This window comes from Bacillus rossius, chromosome 7 (genome assembly GCF_032445375.1).
Source record: "Bacillus rossius redtenbacheri isolate Brsri chromosome 7, Brsri_v3, whole genome shotgun sequence".
Taxonomy (NCBI): Eukaryota; Metazoa; Arthropoda; class Insecta; order Phasmatodea; family Bacillidae; genus Bacillus; species Bacillus rossius.
In genome coordinates, this window is record NC_086335.1 from 3,714,362 (window position 1) to 3,733,791 (window position 19,430).

The 19,430-nt window shown below is 39.9% G+C and overlaps 1 protein-coding gene across 1 annotated transcript in view; it reads right to left on the reverse strand.

Annotated features, from left to right (window-relative positions):
- The window catches only part of LOC134534392 (DNA-binding protein D-ETS-3), a 152,497-nt gene that overhangs the window by 130,373 nt on the left and 2,694 nt on the right, over window positions 1-19,430 (reverse strand). The window contains exons 5-8 of the mRNA XM_063372857.1: window positions 19,201-19,362; window positions 18,961-19,122; window positions 18,841-18,882; window positions 18,691-18,762 (exon numbers count right to left, since the gene is read on the reverse strand). Of these exons, the coding sequence (XP_063228927.1) occupies window positions 18,691-18,762; window positions 18,841-18,882; window positions 18,961-19,122; window positions 19,201-19,362 (438 nt within the window). The remainder of the gene's footprint in view (window positions 1-18,690; window positions 18,763-18,840; window positions 18,883-18,960; window positions 19,123-19,200; window positions 19,363-19,430) is intronic.

The following is a 19,430-nucleotide window of genomic DNA, read 5'->3' on the forward strand; positions in this document are numbered from 1 at the left end:
GTCCCGAACAGGTAATGCATCTCCTCCTGGAGGTCCCCATGCTTCTCGAAGTTTAGGCCTCCTGCCTTTCCTCCAACGCGGGCTGTACAGTCTCACCAGATAACCCTCTCTCGCAGTAGATGTAGCTTCTCTTGTCACCCGGCGACATTTCTGCGTCACAGATGCCCCATGTCGTTCAGCCAGCTCCCCGAGACGGGCCGACTGTTGCCTTGGACGGACCCGATAATCTTGAGTGCATTGCTTATTGCCTTCCAACGGTTTCTTTGTTTCTTCCCTTTTTCTCTCAATTTCTTCTCTCGCAGCTATTTGTTCGCACAGCATTTCTTCCCAGCTCTTCTTCGTCTCTTCTTGGTTACTCGTGCCCTCTTGGTTCTTCTGAGTCTCGCATGGACTGCACTTAGTTTCTCCTTGCACCATCTTCTTCACTCTTTGTGTTCTCATTTTCTCTTCTCGGTCTTTCTTCCCCTGTTCTTGGCCCTTATTCACCTCTTCTTGGTCTTCCTGTGTCTCTTCTTGGTCTTCCTTCGTTTCTTCTTTGCACTTCTCTATCTCTTCTTGACTCATGTACATCTCTTCTCGGCTTTTCTTCAGCTCTTCTGTGCATTTAGCCCTCTCTCTTTGGTTTATCTTCATTTCTTCTTGTTCAATATTCCTTACTTTGTAACTCATCCTCACTACTTCTACGCTTTTCTTCAGCTCTCCTTTCATCTTCATGTCCTGGCTGTTCTCTCCTTGGCTAATGTCCTCTTCGCAGTGTTCTTCGCTGTTCTCTTCACTGTTCTCCTCTCGGCAGGTCTCCTCTTCGCTGGTCTTCTCTTCGCTAGTCTTCTCTTCGCTAGTCTTCTCTTCGCTAGTCTTCTCTTCGCTAGTCTTCTCTTCGCTAGTCTTCTCTTCGCTAGTCTTCTCTTCGCTAGTCTTCTCTTCGCTAGTCTTCTCTTCGCTAGTCTTCTCTTCGCTAGTCTTCTCTTCGCTAGTCTTCTCTTCGCTAGTCTTCTCTTCGCTAGTCTTCTCTTTGTTGTTCTTCTCTTTGTTGTTATTCTCTCGGCTGGTCTCTTCTTGGCTGGTCTCTTCTTGGCTGGTCTCTTCTTGGCTGGTCTCTTCTTGGCTGGTCTCCTCTTGGCTGGTCTTCATTTCTCTGTTCTTCTCTTCACTGTTCTCCTGACTGGCCTTCTGTTTGCAGTTCTTCTCTTCGCTGTTTTTCTCTTGGCTGTTCTTCTCTTCTATGCTTATCTTCCCTTCGGTCTTCATTTAATTCCTCATTTCTTCTTGGCTATGCTTCAGTTCATCCTGACCCTTCTTCATTTCCTCTAAGCTATTATTTGACCCGCTCTTCTTTTCTTCATGGTGGTTCTTACTCTCCTTCCTTCCACTCTTCATTTCTTCTGTAAATTTCTTTATACTGGTTACCATTTCTTCCTTAAAGTTCTTTGTACTAGATACCATTTCTTCCTGACCCTTCTTCATACTGGCTAACATTTCTTCCTGACCCTTCTTCATACTGGCTAACATTTCTTCCTGACCCTTCTTCATCTCGTCCAGCCTATTCTCCATTTTCTCCTGGCTATTCTTCATTTCATTCTTCATTTCTTCCTGGCTACTCTTCATCTCGTCCAGCCTATTCTCCATTTTCTCCTGGCCATTATTTATTTCTTCCCTGTTACTCTTCATTTCATTCTTAATTTCTTCCCTGTTACTCTTCATTTCATTCTTCATTTCTTCCCTGTTACTCTTCATTTCATTCTTCATTTCTTCCTGGCCACTCTTCAGTTCGGCCAAGAATGCCAGGACATTCTTAAGCTCATCGGCAGCCATCTTTTTTGTCCACATATACTACAAGCCTAAATAATTTTTTTTCTAACACTGTTCTTAATTTTAAATGACCTAGCCGAACCTTCTAATTTAACTAACAATAACTCTATTACATTCAAAACTAACACTGACTACAGTATACTCAAACTAACTGTAGAAAATTTCGAATTCACTAAAGTTATAAACACTAACTATTCTCGTAAACTAAATTCTATCCTTAACTATTATTCTAATAATGTAACAAAATCCAAAATCTGTTAATTAGGGCTATCCCACTTCTGACACCAAAATGTTACGAGTTCCCTGCGGGTTCGTAAAGGATAGCCCAATTAAAGATTTTTATCACACACAGTTTTATTTATTACTACTACTTGTCACTTACAAATAATCTTCTAAATTGGCAGATAATTAATTACACGTAAGGAAATGTCAATTCCCCAGTCACTCGTACCACACACCTCGCTGGGCCGCACCTCTGGCGCAACTCTCGCCGCAGCACCCCTCGTGGGTCTCCGCCGCGGGACTCCGTCACCACACTCCGCCGCCGCCGTCACACCCTTCGCCGAGATCCCACTCGACGACTCGCTCGCAACTTCACTCGGGACTCCGCCCCGCCCGCGACTCTATCGCCCGGAAACTCCCGACTCCACTGAACTCACTCACTCCCTGCCCTGGAACCTTCGTCCAAGGACTTCGCCACTCTGCCGCACCTGCGGCACTATCGCCCGGAAACTCCGCCGCGGGAGAACTCACTCAGTCACCGACTGACTGACTGACTCGAAGGTCGGCCCAACCTCCTTAAATAGCCCTTGGGTTCCCATCCAGAACAATCGGGCATGTCTCCGAGATATCTCGCGACCTTCGCCGTCGAAATGCCCAGAAACGCGTCGTGAGTCCTCGAAGGACGCGGTGGCTGCTCTAAGAACGCCGATAAAGGCGTCTGAGTCATTTTATTCCGCAGTGCGGCCTCTTTTAAGTAACCCGATCTGAGGCAGGTGCGCGCTGCAACGGTCAGGATGTAGCGAGATAGTATGACACGAGATACCAGGGAGAGGATGCAGGTGGAAGGGGGCGCAGACAGGCCGAACGAGCGCGGCGACGCCAGCACTGCAGCCAAGCGCGATCGTAACAATATATATAGTTTTTTTTATTAAAGTCTACTTCTCAGACTACGTTGTTATTTGTTATTGAAAATACCCCTTTGCATCTTTGCCTCTAGTGTTAAGTATTCAAATGGAAAGAACCTGGTTTGACCTGGTGTGGCTTTCTGATTATGGTTATACATGGTTCTTAACTTACTTCAGGTGCATTCTTGGCCGGTTTCATAACATAGATCATAGAAGTTACAATCCAAAACCCTATCGTCTGTTTGAATAAGTTTCTCTATCTCTAATGACATCATTGTTGACGAGTTAGGCTAAACTAGCTACCTTCTATTTTGTACAAAGTATAACTCGCCATGCATATTATTTTAAAATTTTGTACTGCATATTACAAAATTATTTATATTTTTTGTTTAAAATAAATTTGTGATCTCATTTGAATCTAGTTTGTGTGGAAGTACTGTTGTGTTAATATTATTTTGTGCATTTACTTTGAAAATTTGGATTTTAGAGCCCCTATACACTATTGCCATATTGTATTTGTTGTTTTATCCTTATTTAGTCAATTTGGTAGTATTAAAATACAAATATAAAACCTAGCTTAATCCACGAACTTTAGGTAGATTAACATGCTATCTATACAAAAAATTAAGGAAACCAGAATTTTTATGGACTGTCATTATTGTATCTTCAGCAAGTCACTGATATCTCAATGTTAGGGAAGCTGGATCAATTTGAGCTCTTGTCTGATACAATAAGTCTTTCAATTAGGGAAAGTGACATTGCAATGTTAAAGAGTATTTCTCATTGCACATTGGTTTCATTCCCATTTATATTCCACTACTACACCACCATATCACTTCATTTAGGCTGGTCAGACAAGTTTTTCGTTTAGTGAGGACAGCCGATTCCAGTCCAGTCTCATTTATGTTGAGCTTGTGTGAAATGGAAAACAATATGTCGATTATAAAGCTATATGATGAATTTGTATTAATACTGCATTGTTTCATATTTAGACCCTCTGTAAATTAGTATATATGTGTTTAAGAAGAAAAAGACATTAATTATAACATAAAATTGTTACATGTCTTTTGAGGGTTTTCAAGCACACATTTTTTTCTTGCAAATGTCCAAATCACAAGCACCAGCCATATATACTATAGCATTAAATAAGGAGAAAAGTACATCACAATACGAGCACAGGTCAAGTCTCATGGCTGTTCATTATGTTAATACCGGTTTCCTGTGCAACATACAAGTAGGAATTTTCTATTATAATATGTTAGTGTATTGTATGTAGGTAAGTTATATTAGTTTTTTTTATTTCTATAACATTTGTTTTTAGGTTGAATGCAATTTTTTTTCTTGTGTGTATCAAGTATTTTAAGTTAATGTAATACCACATGATTATCTAGACCACTGATATCGTACACAATAACAGTGTCGTGATTTTTGAGAATGTCAACATCTGGAATGCAATAGAAAACCACACCCAAATTCTCAAGACATTGTTCAAATACAGATAAAGACATCGATGGACAAGTGCTCATTTATGATACTCAAAAACAAACTTGAAGTGGCCATAACACATTGGGTTGTGAAAATTATATTTTAAAATGCTCAGTAATAATGTCTCCTATGCAAGTGGGGTTTGGTTGTTATGGATTAAGTAAATATTAGCATACTTTCTGTGCTGAGCAGGGGCGCAAAAACAGGAGGGGGCAAGGGTATTTGCCCCCCCTCTGAAACCTTGAAGTGGGGGGGCAAACGGGGGCAAAGAAAGTGCTGTGTAATCAATTTTTAGATAATAAAACTGCTTAAATAGCACCATTTTCCACCTTGAAATACAAATTTTCCCGGGGGAGGACCCCCGGACCCCCTGCTTCAATAGGGGGGATCGATAATTCTTTATAAAAAGGTATACTGCCCACCCTTTGGAAATTTAGTTGTTGTGCCCCTGGTGCTGAGCATAAGGAGATCACATCCAGATAGCTTGGGGAGCCTCAATTAAATTTATTCATTACAAGATGACATTGTCATTGTATTTAATAATGGAAACTTTGTGCATTAGCTTGTCCCTTTTTCCCCATGTACTGATGTAGATGCATGCCTGCCTGCCACTATATCACATTCAAATTCCCCATTAAAATAAAATGCAATGGACAGGAACCATGGACACCAGTGCTGGGCTTCCTATGACATTCATATAAGTTTCATTCACTTTGCAAGCATACTGAAGACTTATGTAAATTTTACTTTCGTGACCATAATTTGTTTTAGAATAATAAAGTTGTTTATAAAATTAATGTTAGACAAGTCTGGTACGCTGACCTGGGAAAACATCTGATGTCTAATTAGATTAATTAAATTATTTCTTTAACTTGGTTTATATATATAAATTAAGCTCAGTAGGGTGGAGAATATGGTTTAATTAATTTACATGAATTGTTGGATTTTGTCGGCAGGCCTTTTTAATTTTACATGATAGAAATTATAAGCAAATTTTTAATTGGTTTTTCAGCAATTGTACAAGCCAAATTATTAAGTAATATAATCAATTATCATTACATTAAAAATGAAAAAAATTTACATTCTATGCCCTACCAGAGTACATCTTTTAAATAATCTGAAACAAAATAATAATACAATATCTATTTTTTTATACAATCAAAAAATGACACATTACTAAGGACAAGCAAAACTTGACGAAAACAAGAAGATACGATCAAGATCATATCAATCCACCGATTAACACTTTCTAAGGGAGTGGTCAAGGGGCATTATGCACAAAGTGATCAAGAGGAAGTGTACGAGGGCATGCTGTGATGAATTGGAACACAGTAACTGCCCTTCACTGCAACTAGCTGAACAATGCAGCTGTAACATTATGGTATCTATTAAAGGGCGATACTCTTTTAAATTATAAATATACCCTCAGTCATCCTAATTTCCAAAGGTATTTTAGGTCACATGATACATTTTATACGTATTTCAGAACATTTATGGATATATTTCGGTTAAATGTTTCAGAAATATTGATGGGACATTAGTGGAAACATTTCAGAAACGTTACCATTTGATGTTTCAGGGAGGTTTCATTGAAATATTTCACAGGGCGGACATTTTGACGTTTCTGAAACATATCCGAGATGTTTCAGGTAGGTTGCGAAATGTTTCAAAAATGTTACAATGTTTCAAAAGTTATATTTCTGAAACATATCTGTAACATTTTGTGCTGTATGGGTAGTGATGGTCGGCCACAACCTTGGCAAGTTGTTCCTCCAGAGTTCTGTTGAACCTCTCCACCATGCCATCGGACTGAGGGTATAGGGCTGTAGTCATGGTTTTATTTATTCCCAGCTTAATGAACTGGAACAGCCCGCTCCCTGTTGAGAAAGTAGTCTCGGTCCAGTGTAGAGAACCATCTGGTGCCAGAGAGTGTATCAAGGGTGTCATCGATGCATGGGAGGGGATAGCTGTCATTTTGGTGACATAATTCAGCTTCCGGTAGTCCACACAGTTGGCCGTCCTTCTTTTCTACTAAAACGACTGGGGAAACCCAAGGGCTCACTGATGGTTCCATTGCCTCGCCCTCCATCATGCCTGCAATAAATTTCTCTGCTTCTTCCTGTTCTTTATTGATGCAGCCGCTGTGGTACTTGTGGATTGGTGCCACATCACCTGTGTTGTTGCTGTGGTAAACAAGGTTGGTTCTTCTACGGCCATTATTCCCTAAAAAAAATCCTGTTTGCATACCTGAAAAGAAGACAATTATCCCATTTCTTCATCTGTAAGGTACTTTAGCATCGCCTTAATAACTGTTCTAGATTTGGGTTCAGTGGTTGCTCGGCATGTCTATTAGGTGAAGAATACTCACACTGGTCTACTCAAGAGACTGGTTCATAGCTAGCTATTGGGTCTCACTGTTTCAGAACCCATGTTCGTGAATCGAGTTTGGCCACCCTGACTGGTACAGTTTCACCAACCTTTGCAATGCTCCGAGCGACCAGGAGCTTCTCTAATACTAAAGTCATATCTTGCTCAGTCAGTTAGCTCATGCTGCCCATATCCTTGCTGCTATTATCTGTTCATGGTTTCCTGGAATTTAAACAAATTCGCGATTTACCACTTGCATTACAGAAACTTCCAATTGGTCGGGTCTTCCCCTCTTACATGCATTACCTGTTCTTTTATATCAAAACCGAATTCATATCGATTCTTTATGTCCAACCCTAGGTTTACCTTATCAGTGATATGAGCAATACGAAAGGTCTGTTGTAATGTCCGAGTTCCAATCCTTACCTCCAAATCCAGCTGTACATGCATAGGTGATGTGTCTCAAGTAGATGTTTTTAGTCTGTATGATATGGGTGTATTCTTCAGCTTTTTCCTACTTACAACGTCTGTACGGACTATAGATGCCGATTACCGGTGTCAACAGTAAGTAAACACTGTCTGTCATTGACCATCCACTAAGCAACAAACTGCCATGACCTATACGAAATAAGGATACAGGGAAATCCCTAGGGGCTACTATATCCCATAGAGATAGCATACGCCCCCTCACACCAGCTATTGCTCATTTCCCTGTTCTTCCTGTTTCTCTTCCTGCTGCGATGTCTTCCTGCATTTCGGATAGTCTCACTGGTTGTGTCCTGGTTCATTGCAGACGAAGCACCACAGGCGTTCTCCGTCTATTCTGATCTGGTCACTTGGAGTGGCATTCAGTAACTTCAATTCCCTGAGAATATCTACTTCATTAGTGGTGTTTTGGCATTTGCTTCATTGTAGGACTCCAGTCCAGCTCTCCATGCCCTGATTATTGTGTTTCTTGAGGCACTGCATGCTGCCTTGATTTTCAGGGCATGGACCAAGTCCTCACAGCTCTTCTTGTGTCGGGCCAAACGAAGAATTTGCTGAACCTCCGCATCTCTGAGCCCGTCTATAAACACACTAGTGGCTAGCTGCTGGTGGAACTCTGTTGGTGCCTCTGGGTAGACGAGGTGCACGAGTCGCTCGATGTCGGCTTCGAATTTCTGAAATGTTTCCGAGGATCGCTGTTAACGTGTCTTGAGGGCCGTTCTATACACCTCGCCCATGTCAGTCTCCATATCTTAGCTCAAGAGCTTCCACTAGTACTCCATAGCCCTTCTGGTCAGGAACTGGCATGGTCTGAAGCAGCTCTGACGGGGGTCCTTGCAGGGCCAAGACGAGTGCTGTAGCCTTATCTTCCTCGCTACAACCAGTCACCTCCGCAGCTGCCTCGAACTGTCGCCTGTACACAGCCCACAAAGATTAGCCGTCAAAGGTGGGTGGCTTGAATTTCGTATGGCTGATTGCAGCACCTTTCACCTTCACTTTCCCGAAAGAACCCCTTCATTTCGTAGCAGCTGTAGCTTTCTTGATCATTCGTCGGCACTCTTAAGCTACAGTTGCTACTTGCTGTTCGGTGGCATGCTCGAGTTGATCTAGCTGTTGCGCCATTAGTTCGTCATGTTCTGCTATATGATGCTCCTGTTGGACCAGATGCTGTTCCAAATACTGCAATTTCTGTTTCACCTAAGACCTGGTTTCCTACAGCTTCTTTTTTAATTCCTCTTAAGCAGCTACCAATTCGCTTCGCATTTATTCCTGACCCTTCTTTATGTGATCAAATTTCAGTCTTCATGGCATTCTTCATATCTTCTTGGCTGTTATCAAATTTATTCGTCATCTCTTCTTGGCTATTATCAATTTTATTCTTTATCTCTTCTTGGCAGGTTTTCATTTCATTAATCATTTCTTCTTACCCCCTATCTCTTAAGTTCGGCCAAGAAAGCCAGTATATTTCTAATTTCTTCTGCAGTCATCTTCCTTGTCCACATACACTATTAATGTCACTTTTACCACTGTCCTAAGTAGGCTATTACTACACTATAACTTCACTTAGGAACTAACATAAACTTCTACTCAAAGCTTACACTAACTTTACTATAAGTACACTAAAAATAACTACAGTTTCAAACATGAAATTTTTAAACTCCAAAAACTATTGTTATGTTTTTTTTTTTTACTTTTTTAGTTTTTTTGTTTAGTGAAAATTAATACTTAATCCTTTAATAAGGGCTATCCCACTTCTGACACCCAATGTTACGAGTGGGGAAAATAGGTTTGTAAGAATAGACAAATTATTTTTATACAGTTTTTATTAACATTACTTAATTAAATCACCGCCTTAATGTCTCCCCACAAATCATTCGCACTTAAAAAGTCTGTTCATTAATCACTATATATCTCTCCAGTCCACTGGAGCTAGGCTCAACAATGGTTCGCCCCTCGCCACGCACCTGTCCACACACACAGCCTCGCACCTGTCCACACACACAGCCTCGCACCTGTCCACACACACAGCCTCGCACCAGTCCACACACACAGCCTCGCGCCACTCAGTCGCACTCGCACGGTCCCGTCGCTCCGTTTCGCACCGCTCGAAAATAATGTGAAAAAGGGGGGGGGGGGGGAGGTGTCATCTCTCGTCCTCTTCGCCACACTCGCACTTAACTACACTCACTTGTTGGAACTCTCGGAACTCCCGCGGAGGTCAGCGTCACCACTTTTATACCCTTGTCAGTCTTTCTGGAACCTACTGGAGTGGTTGTGACGTGGCGCGTCATTCACGCCCCTCCACGCAGCGTCCCGCGGAACTCCCAGGCCGCTAAGGGATGGACATGAGGCAGGGAGAGGGGTGGCGAGGCTGGACCGCTATGACGTCAGGGGCCATGCGGACCCGCCAGGCACACGAGTACCTGTCTCGCGTCGTAGCCTTGTCGCCAGCGTTCGTAACAATATTGGAAGATATTCAGCTTTTTGTATTTAGTTAATATCTAGTGGATTTAGCGCGCCCTTGTATAGGAACATATAGTTGTATGTTGACTAACTTTAGGTACCTATATGTAGCTTATTTTATTTGACAATTATCTGTATGAGTACTGTACATTTTTCAATGACAAATTCGTATTTTATAATGTAGTACCACTTAATGAAAGTATTTTTAATTCAAGACATTTCACATCATAGTTTTGGAAAACTTTATATAGCTGTGCAATGGATAAAGGGACTTCCAAAGTCTCTGCGATTTTGTCTATTAACTGTCCAGTTAGGGAAAGTATGTTTTTACTATGTTTTTGGCCAAAATGAAATTTTATTGTTTCGGGAAACATTTCTTTTAATAATACACACTACACATCAAACATAAAATTATGCAAATGTGAGATATGTCAACCCGAAACTGTTAAATTTCTTTTTTTTTTTCCAACATCTCTTACAACACCACTCACACATATTCGTCATTTACAATCGCCATCCATAAAAACAACACAGATATTCGACATTCATAAGTATAACATACACATAAAAATTTCCCCATTCACAACGAGCTTAGCCTCTGGGCATAATATGTTTTTCTTATTCCCTGTCAACCCAATTAGCAATATCTCGTCACCCGAAGGAACAATTTCAAATGCCACTAGGTTACGTTGGGCACAAAGTCCTAATGAACTGTCGTGACATGAAACAGACTATGCCTAGCTCTGGTTTGCCAGCAGGGCCCGTGGCGGTGAAGTCTGGCACGAGTCCGGCATCGTCCAGTGGCACGAGCAGAGAGCCCCTGTCGACCATCAATAACCCCGCACCCCCCGGGCCGGGCAGTTATTGCCCCGCCGCACCCCAGAGGGGGTGGGCAATCTAATACGCCTTGTTCGGCTATTGTAGCAGTCGGTAAACGACAGACTGATGTCATTATCCCTCATCATGTGATGAGTAACTCGCCCGACTCGTCCTTCTCGCCGCCACAACAGCCCTCGCCGACTGCTTGAGGCGGGCCCCCCGCACACGTCCTGCTGCGCCAGCGTCAACACCCCGAGAAGACAGATACCGTCGAGCATCATTCGTGTTGCGTTCAACCTTTCTGTAATACAGTACTACAATATAGTCGAACTGGGTGTTTGAGATATGTCCAGTGCTGTGCCGGGGGAGGTGCAACACCAGACGTAGTTATTGAACAACGAACGAGAAAAGTGCCACGTGTAAATGTTGTTTTATTTTCAACTTATATTTAACAAAACGTTAACAAAAAGCACATGTTCTCTAGTTCAATGAACACAGTCTTGAGGTACACCCAACTTCGTAAACCTCTAAATTGCTGCAACACACAAATTTCTTAGGGAAAATTAATAATAAATATAACCATTTTCACTACACTTGATAACCTGAGGAGTATTATCTTTCCAGAGAGAATGAATACTATACTCATTAACATTTTTTAGCCTCCGAAATATTATATCAGAACTTTACTTTAGTAAAACCACTTATTAAAATGTTTCCTAAATTAATAAATGAATACCAAACTGAGCTGTTGATCTCAGATAGTGCCACATATTTGTTTTACAGACCATGAAGAATGTGTGTTTTCGCTGGGGTACCAAACAGATCCACACTAGCCCATACTATCAATTCTCTAATCTTGTGGAGCACATAAATAAATCAGTGAAGACTACTCTCACCATCTTCCATCGTGAAAACCAGAGAGGCTGGGACTCTGAGTTGCCGTTGCTGAATGTGGCCCTAAATTCAGTGCTACATGGGGTGACAAAGCAGGTGATTGTTGGAAGAGAGCTGCATCATCCACTCCATAGTCTGTCGGGTATTTCTCCCGCGTGTCTCGAAGCATTGGGAAAGGAATAAGAAGAAGTCTGGAAGGAGAATCATAGAGAAGGTGCACGGTATTATGACGAAAAGATACAGAAAGGACAGGTTGGAGTCAGATATCGTACCTGGTGATCTGGTTAGTATGTGTTGCAAAGTCAGCCTGAGTAAAAATGTTGACTATATCTCCAGCAAGCTGTGTGTGGCAAATGACGGACCATATCGAATTTTCTCATTCCTCACCCCCCTAATAGCGAATTTAATGGACCCTGAAAAGGGTCCTGTGATTAATAAGGCCCACATTTCGGCAATAAAGAAATTTATTCCTCTATCTCAGAGGATAAAGTTTATTGGGATGGTTTCCTTCTGTGCTGCAGGTATCCTAGTGTCAGTTTAGTTTCTTATGTTGTAAGGTGTGAGTGTTTTCGTGCTTTTCGTGGTTTGTGCCCTTTGTTGAGAAGGATATTTTTTGGGGTTTTGAGTTTGAGAGTTTTTTTTTTTTCATTTGTGAGTCTGCTGGATTTTTGAAGGCTGACTTCTGCTTGTGCTGGTCTTTCTGTTTTCCTTTTCCGGGGGAGTGTTTTAGGCAGGGTGTCTGTGCCGTGCTGCACACATCTGATTCAAAGTTGGTGATTTTAAGCTCTGGCGTTCTGGCTGAGATGTGGCTGTTGCTGCAGTATCGCAGTCTGCCGGGTGCAGTGCGAGTGGTCAGCGTCAGTGCGCGGAGCATCGGGAGATTTAAGCTCGGGTTTGTCTAGTGGAGATTTTTTTTTTGTTTTCCTGGTTGGTAATAGCAGGGAACTTTTATTTGATAGCGAGGTGTCTGTTGTTTAGCTGCCTGGACGACGAGAGGAGTAATATGTTGTCGCAGCACGAGCGACTGGAAAATTGCAATTTTAGCGATTGTATAGACCTGGAGCCGTCATGTCGTGAAGTGGTTAGTGTGTAACGACTGCAAGTTGCACTGCTGGAGGAGATGGCTAGTTGCGGCATTGATTTTCTGCTCATTGAAAAGTGTTTATGTTTAGCGGGCCAAGATGATTTTCATCTACGAATGAGGCAAAAAAAATTTACTACGAGATCAGGGTGTGCCATTTTGCTTGTGGATTCAGCGTGTCTTGTATGTGAAGGGGAAAAGCCATGTATGCTTCTACAAAGCTCGCCAGAGTGGCATGTTTCATGCCCAGAGTTTTTCGTGGGAGATGACGAAGAATTTAACAGGTTTTAATAGGTACATATTTTGGCTTTAAACCTGTGTGTTCCTGCGCATCAAAAAGTAAGTTTTAAACTTTTAGTTGGTATTTAAGCATGCTGCCGGAATTTTTGTCTTGGACCGGCTTCGGAAATATCGCCGGTTTTATTTTTAGAAAAGCAAAAGGCATGGTAAAATACTGGTAACTTTCTATTTTCCTATCTGACTTTAAAAGTACTATTTGTGGTTGCTGTTGAATCGGCATTGGGAAACTGACATTTTATCCAGTTAATGGTCAGTCTACATAGTTATTAAGTAGAATAATGACAGTTAAAGTGAGCAGTAATTTTTTATTTTTTAAAATGTGTTTTAATTTAATGAGGCACCCAGGTGATGCATCAGGTATATCATGCTGGTCAAAAAATAATATATAAAGCACTGAACGAATAGTTGAATTAGCTGTATGTAACATAAAAAAGTTGTTTGTCTGTAAAGTCTGTTTACGGACGATAGTTTAACGTGACGTCATAACAAAACATTGATAAAATGATTGCACACTTTTATGAATAAAATTGAATCATTTTTATTGAATTAAAACTATTTTGAATGGATACAAAGGAGTGAAAAGAAATCTACAATTTAATTGATAAAATTACTTTTATTTGCACTCATTAATTCAAATATGTCTATTACTTTAACGAAGAGAATATTTTAACTATAACTTTTATACATGTTTGCTATTTAACTTCTTCCAATCTGTGTTATTCGTTTAAGGATAGGACGATTATAGGAAAAGTAGGAAACGAATGGGAGTGTTTCAAGTTTAATGTGCCTCGAAAAAGTCTAATCGATGGTTGTTCCAATCGAGTGGAAGAGAGATAGATGCGACGCAAGCGTACAATGAGCGTAACGGGACACAGAGTAACGGGACTATGTGCATAACGGGACACTTTTTCGTGCGTGCAGCCGGCGTTAGTTTTATTAGACGTTGTCACGTCAATAATTGTGATTTTTTTACATTCATTTTTGGAAAATTTTAATTGCGTCTATCAGTGCTATGAACACAGTTAAATTTTTTGTGAAACTTGGACAGAGAGTTGTGATCTGAACACTTGAAATTAATAACAGACTTTAGTGTTCATGCTTGTAGTAAATGTATTTTAATTATTTAAAGATAATGAACAGTATTCAAAGATATATTTTATACACATATATGTTTATGAAAGTAAATGTTTCTTATGATATATATAAAAGTATTTAATATATAATGTGGTATATCATTTAGCTGCCACTTTAATAATATTTTAATAAAAGGATTAATAGTTGGTACATTGATATATTGTGTTTGATTATTAATTGATAGAAGTTGGGGCAATGGTGTTTTTTTACATCTGTGTTTTTACATCTGTGATTTCACCTTACTGACAAAATAATTATAAATGTTGGCAGAGCCTATTTACATATGAACATATTGGATTTGGTATTGTGATTACTTTGATTTTTTTTGCTGAATTGTAAGTCAATACTGAAATATTACATGAATATATAATGGAAATATATTTGTCTGAGCAATTTTTACTTACAATATTTACTTTGTGAGAAAAGGTGAAACCTGGAAATATCCTCTTTTAGATGTTTTCTTAATAATTTAAAATCATTGGATTATTTTTAATTCGCTTTCTAGAAACTGGCGTTAGTTTCGGCTTTAGGGAGTATATGCCTATGTTATTCTCTAGTAACAAGGTATTTATGTGAACATGCAGCATACGTTGCTTGTTGCTGCCTACAAATTAATCCTGTAATTTTTGAGGTTACTTTGAAATAACTTTGCTGATGAGTAAAGGAAAATATTTTTCTTGATTCTCCAATATGAGAGCACAATTATTTTGAATTAATATTTTAATATTTTTGGAAGTTCTATTTAGCTGTAAAATAACTTTGTTGTTGTGTAATTTAATGTATTGGAGAGCTCAAATCACTGTTATGATTTTGTTGTTCTTTTTAGAACAGAACAGCAAATAAATTTACCTGACCTCAACCTAGTATTTTTCCATATCTATTAACTTTTGGCTTTCTTCCCCCTTGTTGAGGTTGAGAAGAGCGAAAAGGTAGTGACACTAGATTCGCCCAGCCTTTCGCTGGCCCAGCAACTGTATGTTTATTCCGGGTTTTTCGTTTCTTTATCGTAAGCTTTCGATGTCGATGCGACATACTGTTCGCCCGCCGATCGCAACAAATCACTTTTACCGAGAAGAGTTTTAAATACTATTCTTATTGCTCTATATTTACGAGGGCGACACTCTCTGCCATTTTCGAGTCCAATGATCCGCCATCACTTCTCTTCTGTCTCCCCTTCCCGGCTGTTCCAGTAACACAATATTGCGACATTAATATTTATATTTATCACTAAATCGTAGCTATTTTTTAAAACCCTATGCTTGAAAAATGTAAGATACTGTAAAAACGTGGAACACTATATATATTTTTATAATACCATGTCGTTATTGGAAGAAACATCTTGTCTTCATTTAGCACAAATTAAGGGAAATTAAGAATGAAATTTCCCATTGTATGCCGATAAATTGTTTATGTATTCAAATTTGTACATTTGGATTAAAATATCTTGTGAAAATTGCACAATAAACATCTTTAAATTAAATGTAACCAATTTAATTGATTATTGTTTTCTTTCTGTCTGAATGGAATTAAAGTTCAAAATATTTTTTTTAAATTACAAAGCGAATTCGTATATTAAACATTGAAACAAAAAGAATTAGCATTTTAAAGTTTAAAATATAATACTGAGTAAAAATAAATAGTCGCTTATTCTTAAGCATACTTTATATTTTATATAATAATTATATAATTATTATATAATATAGTAGGAACAAAATTCATATCGATTAATTTAGCTCAGTGATTATATAGTGGGTTCAGTTTTACAACATGTCGAAATATATTATTTAAAATTGTTTTTTTTTTGACGTGATAACGCCTTATAAATCGATGAACGCCGGCTGGACGCACGACAAATTGTCACGTTCCGCCTGAGCCGAGAGTGCAAAAACCGGCCAACCACCGTGCGAGAAAATCTTCTATAATATCAAACAGGTTAAGGCGGGCTTTTAAACTAATTGTTCGTGATTGTATTTAAACAAATGATTTAAATTAAATTTACAAAAACTGTAAATAATATTTTAAAATTAAAAAGTATGCAATTTTTCATCAATGTTTACTTATGACGTTATCGCGTAAAATTATCGTCCGTAAACTGACTTTACAGACAACCCCCCTTTTTATTTTGAATTATATTTTTATTCTCAGTAGTTGAAACTGAAAAAAATTAGGTGGCTTCTTATTACATTCGACTATAGCATTAGTTTATTAATGCAATCTCTGGTAATATTGCGTAAAGAGAAACCCTTTTAACATGTTGTATGGTTTTAATAAATATGAAGTTTCTTGAGCATAGTTTAAAACAAGACATAATATTAAAAATTTAAATATTGAAACAATAAATTAAGTGTTAAATACGAAAATAATAGCACTAAACTATATCTGAGTATGCTGATAAATTTAGGAAAGACAAGGATGAAAAATTATGTTCTAGGTATCTTAAAAATAGTTAACAATTTCAATCGTTTCAAAAAAAAAAAAAGGGAAATCTACTTAATTTCCAACAAAAAAAAGGTATTTGAGATATTTAAACTCACATAATAAATTTATTGTGGTTACAACTCCGTGACCTAACCCACTAAGCCATTTCTTACATGGACGAGTATAGCGGAAAAAATATATTCTATATAATTAGTCGTATAATAAGTAATTAAATAAAATTCTTTAATGTTATTAAATTTATTTGAAAAATAAAGTAAGTAGAGAATAAAGAGCAAATGAGTGAATATCCACCTTATACATGTCAGTTGCAGACACGCTTCCAAGCCGCCATGTTTAAAATGGTGTTGCCGATCTTGTATTCAGATTCCGAAATCATAGAAGCAGTCGAACTCTCCCGATCGGTGGCCACACGTTACTTAGAATACCAAACACCTGGGAACTTCCGATAATCGTCATTTTACGCTCGGGAACAAATAGTGTATAATAGTCCCTCCTGGGACAGGCTTCAGCAGGAGGATTGGGAGGATTGTCGACGCCATTATGGATTTTGACGTCACGACTGCCATCTTGGATCCGCCATGTTTTCATCGAGCGCCCCAAATCCCGAACGATGCAATTTTCATTGCGGTCGCCATCTTGAATTCTAATAACATGTCCGAAATCTCTGATCTGATGTCACAGACACTTTTTTCGATTCTGACATCATGGCCACCATTTTGTGTTTGTCTGTTGGAGGCCGCCATCTTGGATAACAAGATCACTGTATCCGATGTTTATTCCTACAGGGTGCCTGAATCATTCTGTCTTATCACTTAAGGTCGATGTTTCAGAGCTGTTATAGTCCTCATTAAATTTAATTTTTTATGCAAAATACATTTGAAGTGCTGTGATTCGAACCATGACAGAGCTGTCCACTGGGTTGGAAAACATACCCATTTCTCCTCGCCGCTATCGAGACATTTACCAAATTAAGTTTTAAATAAGATATATAAAAAGAAACACGATTCAATTAGGATTTTTTTTTTATTTGAAGGCAAAATATAATTCTCTAAGGAGGATGTTGCTGCCATTTGTTATTTTTCAAAACTTGCTAACAGGAGCGCTAGCTAACACACATCGCCTGCTAGAGAGCACTGCCGCCATTTTGTTTCCAGTATACGATACAAATATATTCAAGATGTTTGTCAAGATGACATCAAGATAGCGTCCGCCCTGGTTATAAATAATACTGCACTCTAGTGGGTAAAAATTGAATTAATATGGTGGCAGTGCACTCTATCAGATGGTGTGTGTACTACGTGACACTAGTGCTCCTGTATGTATACTGGAAACAAGATGGCGGCAGTGTTCTCTAGCAGGTGATGCTTGTTAATTAACGCTCCTCGTCGCAAGTGTTGAAATATAAAAATGGCTGTTACATCCTCTACCAGTTGATAATAATACTTCCTTAAATTAAAAAAATTACAATTTCGAATATAAATGTGTTATATTTTATGTAACTAACTTAATTATTAGTTTGGTAAATCTCTCGATTGTTGTGCGGCTAAAGGCATGTGTTTCCCAACATAGAGGACAGAGCTGTAATAGTTCCAATCACAACACTTACAACATATTTTCATAAAAAAATTAAATTTAATATGTTGATAAGGACCATAACCGTTCTTCTACGAAATTAAACATCATCATTATTTGATGAGATAGAGCGATGCTGGCGCCTTCAAAGAATAATCATCGGAAACAATGATGTTGGTATCCATTATGGCGGCCTCCAGCTTAACAGAAAAAAAATTAATATGGTGTCAGTAACATCATCCAAGTTCGTAGCCTTCAGCAGACGAACAAAAAATAGCGGTCATGATGTCAGAATAAAAAAAAAGTGGCTGTGACATCAGATGCGAGATTTCGGACATGTTATTAGAATTAAAGATGGAGACCGTAACGAAAAATGCATCGTTCGGGGATTAGGGCGCTTGATAACAAATGGCGAATTTAAGATGTCAGGTCCATTATGGCCGCCGGGGTCAATGTCAGGGTGAAAAGTCAAGGTCTTTCAAGATGGTGGCCGTAAAATCACAATCCAAGATGGCGTTGGCAATAAATCCAATTCTCCTGTGGAAACCTGTCCCAGGAGGAATGATTATATACTACTGGAATACTATTCCGAGTTTCTTGGTACAAACCCCCTGGCCAGTCCTCACGTTAAAAAGCAAATACGAGTATAATCCTTGCAACATTAGGTGGACTGGATTCAGCATAGCTCAGCACGTGTCATTGCTGCAGACTTGCCTGGCTGGCGCAGGTGTCCGTGTGGGTCCAGGGACGTCTTGGCCATGCCGCTCAGCGTGTTGGAGGCATAGCCTGCAACACAGACAGTGGCCTTCAGCGAGACTTCTGCACATCAGTGCACTGCTGCCTCTGCCATTCCTGACACTCCACACTGCTCCTTGGCCATGCCGCTCAGCGTGTTGGAGGCATAGCCTGCAACACAGACAGTGGCCTTCAGCGAGACTTCTGCACATCAGTGCACTGCTGCCTCTGCCATTCCTGACACTCCACACTGCTCCTTGGCCATGCCGCTCAGCGTGTTGGAGGCATAGCCTGCAACACAGACAGTGGCCTTCAGCGAGACTTCTGCACAACAGTGCACTGCTGCCTCTGCCATTCCTGACACTCCACACTGCTCCTTGGCCATGCCGCTCAGCGTGTTGGAGACATAGCCTGCAACACAGACAGTGGCCTTCAGCGAGACTTCTGCACATCAGTGCACTGCTGCCTCTGCCATTCCTGACACTCCACACTGCTCCTTGGCCATGCCGCTCAGCGTGTTGGAGGCATAGCCTGCAACACAGACAGTGGCCTTCAGCGAGACTTCTGCACAACAGTGCACTGCTGCCTCTGCCATTCCTGACACTCCACACTGCTCCTTGGCCATGCCGCTCAGCGTGTTGGAGGCATAGCCTGCAACACAGACAGTGGCCTTCAGCGAGACTTCTGCACATCAGTGCACTGCTGCCTCTGCCATTCCT